At 60.3% G+C, this 12,714-nt stretch overlaps 1 protein-coding gene across 1 annotated transcript; it reads right to left on the reverse strand.

Annotated features, from left to right (window-relative positions):
- Nucleotides 1–3,516: 3,516 nt before the first annotated feature.
- On the reverse strand, nucleotides 3,517–6,812 carry STMN4 (stathmin-like 4). Its single transcript, XM_010583179.1, has 6 exons — nucleotides 6,761–6,812; nucleotides 6,225–6,320; nucleotides 5,300–5,505; nucleotides 4,911–5,102; nucleotides 3,637–3,970; nucleotides 3,517–3,584 (listed from the first exon to the last, which is right to left on the reverse strand). Exons 1-5 carry the CDS (start codon nucleotides 6,771–6,773, stop codon nucleotides 3,911–3,913), a joined length of 567 nt encoding a protein of 188 aa, XP_010581481.1. The 5' UTR covers nucleotides 6,774–6,812; the 3' UTR covers nucleotides 3,517–3,584; nucleotides 3,637–3,910.
- Between the last annotated feature and the right edge of the window lie 5,902 nt (nucleotides 6,813–12,714).

Below are 12,714 nucleotides of genomic sequence, written 5' to 3' on the forward strand. Positions count from 1 at the left end.
CCCAAACAGGTTCTCACACAGACAGTCTGCACGCTGGAGGAGCAGACAGAATAACATGACTTTCATACCGGTTTGGAGTTCACACAGCACCCTTTTAGATTGGATATTAGGAAAAAATTCTTCACTGAAAGGGTTGTCAAGCTCTGGAACAGGCTGCCCAAGGAAGTGGTGGAGTCACCATCCCTGGGGGTGTTTAAAAGACATGTAAATGTGGTGCTTAGGGACATGGTTTAGTGGTGGGCTTGGCGGTGTTAGGTTAATGGTTGGACTTCATGATCTTAAGGGTCTTTTCCAACCTAAACGATTCTATGATTCTATGATCCTTGCCCTTGAACAGTTTTAATCACTCCCCGGTTCCCGGCAGAGGCCCCAGCTAGTTATGACACCCAATGCTCCAGCCACACCCCTTGCTCACCAGTGCCAGCTTCCCATGAATGAATGGCTGGTACCTTGCCCAAATTTATGATTTCTGAGAAACCAGTACGAGGATATGGATGGGAGGGAGGACATCAAATGGCAGAACTGTCCCTGCGCAGCAGCAATGACGCACGAGCCAGGAAAAGCTCCCAGAGCCCTGCAGCAGGTTGGTGACAGGAAGATTCACCTTTTTGCTTGGCGTCCTGGAGGCACTTCCAGGATGCTGATTCTGTAGGTGCTTCGATCTGTTATGTGTCTCTTTGCAGCGATGGGCACTTGTTTCCTCACGTGCAGGTCGGCAACTGAGCGGCTCCTGTCACGTCTGCTCTGAAGGACGCCCAGGCATCCTCTGATGTTCAGGGGGTGCAACTCATAGCACAGGTCTTGCTTGCGCTGGGATTTAGGGATGGGATTCCATCTGGCTTTTCAAACAGGAGAGGTGGGATCATGCGCAGAAGGTTTGTCCATGTCTCAGCCCTGAGAGCCTGGCAAGTGCCATGAAACTTGTCCTTGGGAGGTTTCTTGAAGGCACCAAAACTTTGCTTTGTGCTTTCCCCTTGTATGTCCTGGCTGTGCCTGCGGGATAGTGCTTCAGGAGAGGGCTCCACCATGTAGGCAAAGACCTGACCTCCATCCCCTCCTCTCCGATGTTTGGTGCAGGATGCCCAGGTGCAAGGCTCTGAGCTCCAACCCTCACCCAGGTGTGGGTGTCTTCTGCCATTCGAGACTCGTGGGCTCTCAGGGGCTGGCACATGGGGTGGGCAGAGGTGGCGTGGGACCCACAGGACACAGGGCCTGTGGGAACCAGGTGGGAAATCCTGGCAGCATCTCAAATGGTTCTGCATGGTAAGATGAAGGTCTTTGGTACCCCAGCAAGGCTGAGAGCAGCCTGAGCCTCATCACCGCCAGCCCCAAATCCAGCCAGAGGATGCCTCAGTTCTTCCCAGAGAGGAGAAGAGGGGCCAGCGCCTGCAAAAGCAGCTCTGCTGCAGAAAAGGAAGGCTAAGCCTGGACCCCTGGGTGCTCATGCCCCATAGATTAGTGGATGGAGATACCTTCCCTGCCTCTCCCCTTGTAGGGGGCTGACAAACCTGCTGGCTTCCCCTGGAGGAAAGTGATGGTCCTGGTCCAGGCGTCTGCTGGGTGCCAGGCTTTGGGCAAGACACGGCAGTGTGGCTAAGCAAGAAACTAAACACACCCCATCAAATGACCCCATATACTCAGTCCTGAGCTGGGGGAGGAAAGCGTGTCTGACTTGTCCCAGGACAGGGCTCCCGCCTGCGAGCCTGGCTCCTTCTTCCACTCTTCCCCTTCACACTCAAACTAACCCCTGCCTCATTAATTTGGCTGACCCCATTATAGTGCTGTCTAAAGTGATGTGGGGTCAGAAATTGTATTGACAGAGCCTCATCGAGTGCAGCCACGAGGCAGACACCCCACTGGGTCCCAGGCATTGCCGTACCAACCAGACAGCCCTGCAGACCCCCGCGCACGTGGACATGCAATATTCCTGCTGTGGAGCAGCGGCCGGCTCTGGCTACTGGCTGCTGCTGAACTTTGTGTGTGTATCTTGCTGGGGGAACTGCTACATGACCTGGCATTGCTTTGGTTTACGGCTACCCAAGGAAGGTCTGAGGATAGTTTCCATCTGACCTGTTGGGTCGATGCAAGTATTTCCCTCCCCATGATAATTGGGACCTAGTGTCTCTACTGGGGATGGAGAAGGTTTATGAGGGCCACCAGCCCATGCTCTACAGGTCTCCAGTCCCATGGCTAGGAAAAGCATCTGAGCTGAGACTGAAAAAAATGCAGGAAAGGGCTACTGGAGTGATGTTCATGAAAAAAAAAAAAAATCCTAAAAAAACCACACACAAGACACTGCACAGATCATGAGAAAACGAAAGAAATGCCAAGGCAGTTTATTTACAACTGTTGTATACAAAAAAAGGACAGCTCGTGCCACAGCTAGAACAGCCCCCTCCGTCTCCTTCGCCCGCCGCCCTCTCCCATGCTCCCCTCCCCGGGCTGTTTCCCCCCCCAGGGCTCCGGGCGAGCATCTCGCGGCACAGGTGAAGAGACATGGTTCCCTCCGGACCTGAATCAGAGCTTGGAAAGCCTTATCTGACCATAAAGGAGACCAAACCCTCTGTTAGCATCAGGGTTGGAGGCTGATGAGGTGCCGGGGCATCGCAGCACAGGGACCACTGCCTGCTGGCAACTGGGAGAGGAGGGGACATACCCACCCCCCCACCCCACCGCAGAAAGCAGACTCTTCTTCTCTGGCAGGGAAGGATCTCACTGCAAGCTCTCTGCTTCGCTCACCCTCCCCAGAGGCAAAAATCACCCAGGAGATTGCTCAGCAGCTCCCCAAAAACACCTCCTGGGCTGGTTGTGAGCTGTTGGTGGGATCCCAAACTGGCCTTCCTCCTGCCCTGGTGTCCCCAGGAGGTGCCACTGCCGTCCCCAGGGGCTGTCTGTGGCTGTTGTCTTCTCCTGCTCTCCAGAGAGGCACCTCCATCCCACTTCTGGCTCTCCAGCCTCAGCTCCCCCAGCTCCTCTTTCCTTCTTGTTTTTCCCAGTCCCTTCCATCACGGTTTCCACAGCCCTGCCCTGTTTTCGTCTCCTGCTCTCGCTCTCCGTGGGGGTGATCTCCCTTTCCAAATAGCCATCTGAGCTGCCACCTCTAAAAGCCAATGGCTTTCCAGCTGCTTTACAGCAGAAAAAGGGATTTCATCCAAGAATTCCCACAAAGGTGATTCTCAGGAGGTTCTTGCAAAAAAAGCAGCTCTTTGGGAAGTCACGGGGCTTTCCCATTTCACCCTTGGAAAGGCTCATCAGTGTCTCCTACAGCCAGATAAAGCCTTTGGAACAAGCGAGCCTCACTCTCTGACCACCTCCAATGGGGGGATCTCTTCTCCCCCTTCCCCAGAATGGTTCTATAAGGTCTACGGGCAAATAACGCCCGCTCCGGGCAAGAGGCCCTGAGTCCAGGCGGGAAAAAGGGAGGGAGGGACACCAAGAGATGCCGCTGCCTATTGACGGGGTGGGATGGAGGAGAAGAAAGAAGCCAGAGGGACGCCCGCTTGCCCGCCCTGCCTGCCCAGCACCAAATTAAAGTCACACACAACGCACATTTCCCCCCCTCCCGTCCCTTCCCTCCCCACCCGCTCTCTCCCCCCCTACGGCTTTTCCCCGGGGGGGCCACCTCCTCCGCTTCACCAGCCCTCGGCTGTCTCCTCCGGACCTGGTTGACGGGCGGCGCGCGAGACCCACCAAGGAGGTGGGCATCCCGAAGCCGGCACCCTCCCGCCCACCCTCCCTCCTTTCTCCTCCCTCCCCACCCTCCCCGAAACGAATAGGATGGCTTCACCGGTCAACTCTTTACATTCACGAACAAAGAAAGCAGAGGAAACGTCCACCCTTCCACCATCCGACCTTGCGCTGCGGCAGCCTCCACCACCTCTCCGGAGCTGTCAGTCCAACCATCGCCTCTTTACCTGGAGGCTTCTTCCTTGAGCTCCTTGTTTTTCCTCACTTCTTCCGCGTGTTTGTCCTGTGGGAGGGGGGGTAGGAGGGAAGGAGGGGGGGACACGCGTTAGCTTGACGGACTTCGGGGTCCCCACGGGCAGGCCAGCGGCTTCGGAGGGGTTCGAAGGCACGAGGGCGTTCGCGAGGTTCATCCCCCGAGGGACACCACCGGTGGGTCAACAGCGTCCTCTCCTCCCCTGGGGTGTTTTAAGGACTGTGGAGGCACTCAGGGACAGATTGTCCTCGCCCTCTAGCTAGGAGGTAGACGTCAACCAGACGGGATGGACCGGGAGCCCCAAGGAGATGGGGTTAGCTCGGATTGTCCTTCATTATCTCGTGCTCTCTGCCTCTGACCCAAGGCTAGCTGAGGCGTTTGGAGAAGGGCACTGGGCGAGCTCCTTGCAGAAGGGATGTTTTGGAGGGAGCTGGAGGTGGTGAGGGTGGGACCTTCCATGCTGAGGTTGGGAACAGACCTGCTTCGGGGAGAGAGAAGAGGTCTGCACAGGCTGGCAGGGTGGAAGCATCTCCTAGCATGGCAGCACGGACCCCTCCAGCTCTGCCGGGGAGCTGTTGGCTCCACGGCCTCTGGGGAAAGGACCGGGGGAAGATCTGCCACCCGGGAGGTGGAAAAATTGCAAGCGGCGGGTCAAGGCCATCACGGTGGGACACGGGGGAGGCAAAGGCTTTGCACGCCTGTGGACAAGATACAGGTCCCAGCTCTCCACCCACTGACCGCTCGTGAGCCTACGGACACATCAGGCTCGGTGGGTCCCCGGACAGGACCCCCCCACCCCGGATGGGATGCTGTCTTTGGGTATTGCTGTGTGGTGGGAAGGGAAGAGGGGGTCCCCACTCTGGTGGTGTCCCCGGGGGGTAATGCCACCCCAAGAGCCATGCAGGGTGACAAGTGCCCTGTGACACCCTCCTGGACCGGTGTCCCAGCACGTTCCCCCCTCCCTCCTCACCTTCTCCTGCAAGCGCTCCAGCATGGCTGCTAAATGGGCTTCGCGGTTCTCCTTGTTGGACTCCATCTTCTGCGCCAGCTTCTCTTTGGCCATTTTGATGAAGTTGTTGTTCTCCTCGATGGCCTTCTGGATGACCTCCCGCTCGTGCTCCCGCTTCTCCGCCAGATGCTTCAGCAGCTCAGCCTCTTGGTACTGCACAGGCAAAGCGGATGGCGATGGCCACGCGGATCACGGGTCCCTTCCCCTCCTGGCCAAAACCGCCCTCTCCAAACTCAGCGACATCCCCAAAAGCGGGCGTACCTTGCTGGGCGAGCACCCCGAGTGCAAGGTTGCGTGTCCCCATGGCACGTCCCCGTGCTGCCCTGCCACACAGGAGCCACCAGACCTACCTTCCTCCTCTCCTCCGCCGCCTCCAGCTTCTTCTGGATCTCCTCCAGGGACGGGTCGCGCCGCCGGGGCAGGGAGGCGTTGAACTCGGGGATGCCGTCGAACGATGGGGGCTTCAAGATGACCTCGAAGGACTGCCCCGAGGTGCGCTTGTTGAGCTCGATGACTTCCATGTCGGAGATGACGCACCAGGTGAGGTCTACCGTGTCTGCTGGGAGAGGGGCACGGGCTGACCGCCGGCACGGGCGCATCCCACCCCTTCGGGCAAACCATCCCGGGGTCCCGCGCCTGCAGCTCCCGCAATGGGCCACCAGTTTCCCCGATCTCCACGGGTTTCACCCAAATCCCCGCACCCCAAACGCACCCCTGTGGTTCAGCCCCAATGTCGTGGGTTGGGGTAGGGTCTCCAAGATGCCCATCAAGGGGGCTGAGCTGGGAATATTTGGGTGAGCTGAGGGGCTGGGCATCCCCCCGAGAGAGAAGCGAGCAAGCAGGGCAGGGTTCAGCCCTGCTTCGGGGACAGGGAATGGGACCATGAAGCCCCTTTCTAGCTGCAGATCCCCCCGCAGCTAGCCAGCAGGAGCCCCCCCCGCCAAGGCTGGACATCCCCCTCCATTGCCGCTGTCACCTCTGGATCCACTGACATGAATCAGTCTGAATCACCCGACGCCGTCTGCCTAAAAATACCGAGCCCACGCCCGGCGCTTCGTGCAGCGGAGCCGCGGCGGAGGGGGGCTGTGGGGCTGCCTGAGCTCCCCCCCACCCCGACCCTGACCCGGCCCCCTGCTTCCAACGGGTGCCAGCAAACTGTGGAACCACCTCCCTCGGTTTGAGGGTGACCCCGGTCATGCCAAGGGGGGTCTGCAGCCCCCCACAGCCCCCACCATTCACGCAGCCTTCGACTGTGGGTGGGCAGCAGGCTCCTACCTTCATACGTGTACGCCGGCTTGTTCAGGGGGTCCGAGAGGAAACAGGAGCAAAAGAGGGAGACGAGAGGCAGCTCCTTCATCTTCTCTTTGTAAGCTGGGAAGAGATGGTGGGATTGGGGTCAGAGGAGTCGGGGCAGGGGGGGAGGTCCTGCCAGGCATCTGCAGCAGGATCATGTGCCAGGGAAGGGCTGGGATGGGGATGGTGGCTGGCACTGAAGTTTGCCCAGATATTGCAAGCAGGGTGATCTGGGCGGGGGAAGCAAGGCATGCAAAAGGGAAACTGAGGCACGCAGAGGTGGGGTGCCTTGCTGATGGCCACAGGGGTTATGTATGTCCTGGTGTGTTAACCACATGCGTGACCCCTTGCCTGTCACCACTGGGATGCTGTGAATATCCCAGGTTAGCCCGGGGGGGGTTTGGATGGGGCCCCGCTCAAACTAGGGGTGCCCAGCATGAGGTAGGTGCCAGGGTTGGGTATGTGGGGCCGGGCAAGCCGCGCTGTCCCCCATCCCCACGCGTGATCCCATGCCGTACCAGCCAGAGTCATGGCGTGGCGATCCTTGGGCGCCTGCAGCAAGAGAGTTCCTAGGGCCTGGGGGAGGAAAAAGCCAGGATCAGCGTGGGGTGTCCCAGCGGCTGGGGACATCATCCAGCCCTGCCTGTCCCCCGTGGGACAGCTGCCCACACGTGGCTTCACGTGCACGCTGGGGGTGCTGGGGTGGGCACACGCTGGGGGCATGGGGTGGGCACACACTGGAATGGTGTGATGAGCACACACTGGTGTCATGGGCACACACTGGTGTGGTGTGAGGGACACACTGGTGTGATGGGCACACAGATGTGGTGTGAAGTGATGGGTACGTGCTGTTGGGATAGGTACAGACTGGTGCAATGAGCTCACACTAGTGTGATGGGCACACACTAGTGTGATAAGAACACACTGGTGTGGTGTGAGGGGCACACTGGGATGGTGTGGTGGGTTCACACTGGTGAGATGGGCACACACCGGCGTGATGAGAACACACTGATGTGGTGCGAGGGACACACTGGCATGGTGTGATGGGCATGCACTGGTGTGATGTGAGGGACATGCTGGGATGGTGTGATGGGCACTCACATGTGGTGTGATGTGATGGGTACATGCTGTTGGAATGGGCACACACCAGTATGATGTGATGAGCCCACGCTGGTCTGATGTGAGGGGCGCACACTGGTGTGGTGGGCATGCACTGGTGAGACGGGCACGCACTGGTGTGGTGTGATGGACACACACTGGGACGATGGCAGCAGCCAGTGGCGTGTGCCTGGCACACACAGCCCTTCCCCGCTCCGGGCTGCCCAACGTCTGCACAACCCACACGTGTGCACACGTGTGTCGGGAATAGCATGCACATGCACACACACCACACCCCCCCGACAAGTGTGACCCCTTTGCACAGCCTCTGCTGCGACCCAAGCCCACCCCTGCTGCCACCCCCACTCGTGTCTAGAGAGCCCCAGTCCTCAGCTCACCCCTTGCCAGACCACATGCAGAAGGGCTGATGCAGTGGGACACTCTCCCGCATCCCACTGGGAGCCTCTCTGTGGGTCTCCGTGGCTGTGGGTCAGGTGTGGGGGCATCCCCTGGGACCCCCCACCCATCCCCAGGGTGCAGAGCCCCAGGGTGAGAGCAAGACCTGGCATGGGGCGGCAACACCCAGACACTCATTAAAACCCAGATAAGCTGGGGCTATCCCCCTTTCCCAGGGTTTCTGGGGGACACCAACCCATCAGAGGGTGGCATCAGAGGGGTTTCCCGGTGGAAATGCCCTTCCTGGCTGTGCCAAAGTGGGGGGCTGAGTTTGGGTTTTGGAATTCTACATGGCTTTTGTTTCTAAGGGGAAAAAAAAAAATTCCTTCTTTAAAATAGGGACTCTTAAATCCTGCCAGCTCCCCAGGGAAGGGGCAACCCCGTCTTGGGTATCCCGGGGCTGTCAGGGCACTGCTGGCTCCCACAGCCACATCACACCCCGACCAAGCTCAAGCTGGGGGGGTCCCAAGAAATCCCAACCCCTCGTCCCCCATCCTGCTGGGATCTGACACAAGGATCACGCAAATAACCTGCCCGCAGTCACCAGAGGGGAACAGGGAAAAAATCTGGGGACAGCCTGCCAGGGACACCTTCCCTGGACAGGCTCGCCCTTTTTTAGGTGACCCCTGGAGCCAGAGCTGGTCGGGTTTGGGGGTTACCCAGGGGCTACCCCCCACCCAGGGCTTTCCTCCTCACTGGGCTGAAGGGTTTTGCCCTAGATGGCTCTTGCTGAGCGCGGTGCCAAGGCAGGGTGGGGATGCTCCGATGGCTCGTGTGCCGACACGAGGCTGCGCCTGGAGCTCCGACAGCCCGGCTGGAAGCTGCCTGCGTTTGCTGAAAGCATTTCCCTTGCTCGTGCCTCCCCACTCCTCGCATTACCACCCCAAATCTTCATCTTCCCTGCGCTTTGGGGGGGGGGGGGGGGGCGGAACCTGGATGCATTTCATGCTACAGAAACCCTTCTCCCAGACCTCACGTGGCGTTCATGCCCTGGCTGCAGGATAAAATGCAGAAATCGCCCATTAGACCCAAAATGGGGAGGAAGATGGGGTCCATCCTTGGGGTTGCTGCCAGCTGGGGTGGGGGTGGGGGTTAAGGTGGGTGGTGGGCTGCCAGCCCCAGTCCTCCTCGCTGGATGAAGATGCTGTTGAAGGTGTTTGGAGGCTCCTCCAAGAGGGAAACCCCTCCCTGCTGAGCTCCATTCCCTTTCTGCTTCCCAGTAATGGTTCCCCCCCACACCACGACCCGCACGCCCAGCCCAAGGGGAGCGGGGTGTGGTTGGGGCCCTGCCTCTGCTGTCACCCCCAGGCTGAAACCTCACTCAAAACCCCCAGCAGAGAGGCTGTGGGAACCATCCTGCTCCCAGCGAGGTGCACGTGGCAGGGAGGGGGCCCGATCCAGCCCCCCCAAAGGGCTGTAACCCGGTTTTACACCCTGATCCCCTCTGGAGATCCCCTGAGATGTTGGGGATCCCCTGAGACGGTGGGGACCCCCACCCCGCCACCTCCCATCCCCTTCCCTGGCAGAAGCACCCAGCGATGGAGGGAGGGGATGGAGGAATGGAGGGGGCTCCCCGCTCCCTCCCTTGAAGCTTGCGAAGCGATGGATGCTTCCCCCCCCCGCTCTGGGGGCGAAGCAGGATGGCAGCCGCCTCCTCCCTTCCTCCCCCTCGCTTTTGCCCCCTCCCTGGAATAAATATTTCAGCGCCTGCTGAGAGCAGGTCACCCCGCCAGCATCCTGCCACCATCAATAATTCAGGCTGGTCCTGTCTGCCGGAGGGGGGGTCCCACATTTTGAGGGGGGGGGGGCTCCGGACGAGGTGCCGCAGTCCTCTGGGGGTCCCGAGGGTGCTGGGTCCCCCGGGGCTGCTGGGGCGAGGCGAGACGGAGGGTGCTGAGCTCCATCCCCGCAGCCCGGGCGTGGGTTGCCCCAAAAGGAGTTGGGGGCGCGGGGGGGGGATGAGTGGGTGGGCTGGGGGGTGCCCCGGGCATGGCGAGGAGGATGCTGGAGGGACGGGGAGGGGGACAAAAAGGGGCGTCGCGGCCAGAAAGCGACATCCAGGGACCCCCTGGAAACCTCCCCCCCCCAAAATACCCCTCCCAAAAAACTTTTCACCCCTTTACCTTCCAAAAAACATCCCCCCCCAATTAACCAAGCCCCCCCCCAGGCACTCACCCCACCGCCGGCGCTTGGGCTTTGCTTCTCCGCTTTGCTCTCCGGGCTCATTTAACGCGGGCGCGGGGGGTTGCGCGGAGCATCCCACCCGGGGGGGCCCCCCCAGTGCCCCCCCCATATGACATCACCATCCCGGCCGGGGATTGGCTCAGCCCAACCGCCGCCGCTGATTGGTCAAGGGACTGTACGAACCGGGTACCAGCCCGGTGACATCACGGCGAGCAGCTATTTTCGGGTTGGGCTTTGGGGGGGGAATAAAGAAATCAATCAATTAATTAAATAAATAAATAAAGAGGGGGGTAAAAAAAAAATTTAAAAGGGGAAAAAAATGCTAAAAGCGGGGGGGGGTGGGGCAGGAGGCAAAGGGGGGGCGATAAAGGGGGTTTTGGGGGGGGCCGGGGGGCGCTGGGTTGAAAGGGCCGAGCGCGTGGTGGAGAGCAAGGTTCGGCTCTCGGCTAGAGCAGGACAAAGCTGGAGAGTGACAAAGTGACAAAGAAGGGGACTCGCAGGCTTTATCTCCAATGGGGCCAAACCGCCCCGCTGCCCCCTCGCCCCACACCGACACGGGCTGTGGGGGGGTCCTCTCCATCCCCCCAGCACCGGGATGCGGCACAAGCCCGGCCTGCCCCATTCCCAGCCCCAAAGGCACTGGAGGACTCGTTATCCTCCTTCTACAAACTGGGCAACGGGAACTCGGAGAGACCGAGTCCCAGATCCCGAAACTATTTTGGTGCGATGCCGCCATGGATGCTGGGGGGAGCGGAGGTCCCCGGGGAGCCCCGGCAGAGCTAGGACACCTCTTTAGGGCTGTGCCCTTCCTACAAAATGACTCTCCTTCCCCCAGATCTGCTTCGCCCCGGCCTATTTATCGCCGACGGCTGCGTCTGACGGTGATCACAAGCCCGGCACCTCCCGGGAACCGTGCGGGTATATTTAGGTACCGGTCGCCTCCGTTACGCAGTGAGCACTAGGGCGGCTGTGGGGAGGTGGTTCCCTCTGGAAAACAAATGTAGGGTGGCTTTGCAAAGCCCATGGCCTCAGGGCATGGGGAAGGACGGGGTGACCCAGCTGGAAATGGAGGTGACATCGCATGTGTGACACCACAGCTCAGCCGTTTAGCTCATGGTGGGGCATCTGTAACACGTCCCGTTGAAACTTAATGGCACATCGCTTCCCTCCTTTAACGCTGAGAGGATGAGCAAGCTCCGTGCCGGAGCCTCCCTGGCTCAGTAAGGTTCGGGTGCCCACGCAGGCATGGGTGCCGTGGGTAGGATGCCCATGGGACGTGCAAGGGGCTGCAGAGGGAACGGAGCACAGCCCTGAAACGGAGCAGCCAAGGGGAGGAAAGAGTCAAGACGTAGCGGCCAACTGGGGGACAAACAGCCATTGTGGGGACCCACGTGGCTGTGGGACGGTCCCTGCCGTGGCTGGCACCGGGATGTGTGGCACCCCACGGAGCCAGGGGTGGGGGGGTGCAGGGGACTTTGCTCAAACGTTCCTTTGAGCTCCATGTGGTCCAAGCTCGGGGCACAAACCTCTCCTTGCCAGCATTGGTGGCTACAGTTTAGCTGCACGGCTGGCTGGGGTTGCTGGAGCCAGGGGACATGCTGGGAGCCCTGGGGGAGGAACGGGGGGGTCACATCCAGAGGTGCCTCCTTGTCCCCCAGTTCCACAGGACCAGCATTTGGGGGGACGGAGCTTGGTTTTGGCTCCTGGAGCCTCTGTGTAAGGCTGTGGCTCTGGGGACACTTGGTGGCCACCATCCCTAAGGGCTGTCAGCCTCCACCCCACAAAACCTCCTGGCTGTTCCAACACGGGGAACTGTTTTTCTCCAGCAGCATGTGCTGGTCTCAACTAAACAAGGCACAGAAAAAGGAGATTTGGGTCTATCCAGCGTGATGGGGACTGTGGGCTGCTGTGGGCCACCCCTTTCCCATCCACACCATTCCCACCAAACCCTCTCTGGGGGTCAGCCTGGCATGGGACCATCTCCCAGCATAGGAGATGGCAGGAGGAGAGGTTGGCCATGGAGCCAGGCTTATTCTGGAGAGGAAAGAGCCCCAGCAGCGAGAGGAGGCCACAGGAGGGTTTGCCTCTTCCCACGGCTGCAGCCTGCTGGCTTAGGGAAACTTGCTCCACACCCCAGTGCCAGCAGCTAAACCCTATCCAGGGTGGGATAGATGGAAAAAACCTTTTGCCATGGGCACACAGCCCACGGGACCCATCTGCAGCCTGTGGTCTATCTGGGCTGGGCCACGAGGATGCTCCTGCAGGAAGGTCCGTGTGTCCCGGGATGCCCCTCTGCCGAGAGCAGGCACCCAGGGGAGACCCTAAGGGTGGGGTGAGCGTATATGGTGTTTCCCCCGAGCCCCTTCCCACCCTCCAGATGTGCTCGGGGGGGGGTTGCAGGGCTGGAGGTGGGCTCTGCATCCCCCTCCCTCCATTCTTCTCCCAGGATATCTCCAACCTTCCCCCCGAAAAGGTTCAGCATCCGCAGATCCTTCAGCAAGAAGACCCACAGGTTCGGACCCTCCTTGTCCCAGAGGATTCCCGGCCCTGGGAAGAGCCGTCGGCAGATCCCGGCCATCCCTGCCAGGGCACAGCCTTAACCCCGACCCCCCCTGCCCCAGCGCTGGGGACCCGGGTGCAGGATCCGTCCCCAGCATCCTGCATCCTCCGGGCTGTCGGGGGGCTGAGCACACCCCGGGAAAAAACTCCGTGGACCCGAGGGGGGGTCCCCCCT

This window comes from Haliaeetus leucocephalus, unplaced genomic scaffold (assembly GCF_000737465.1).
Source record: "Haliaeetus leucocephalus isolate CR32 unplaced genomic scaffold, Haliaeetus_leucocephalus-4.0 Scaffold871, whole genome shotgun sequence".
NCBI lineage: Eukaryota > Metazoa > Chordata > Aves > Accipitriformes > Accipitridae > Haliaeetus > Haliaeetus leucocephalus.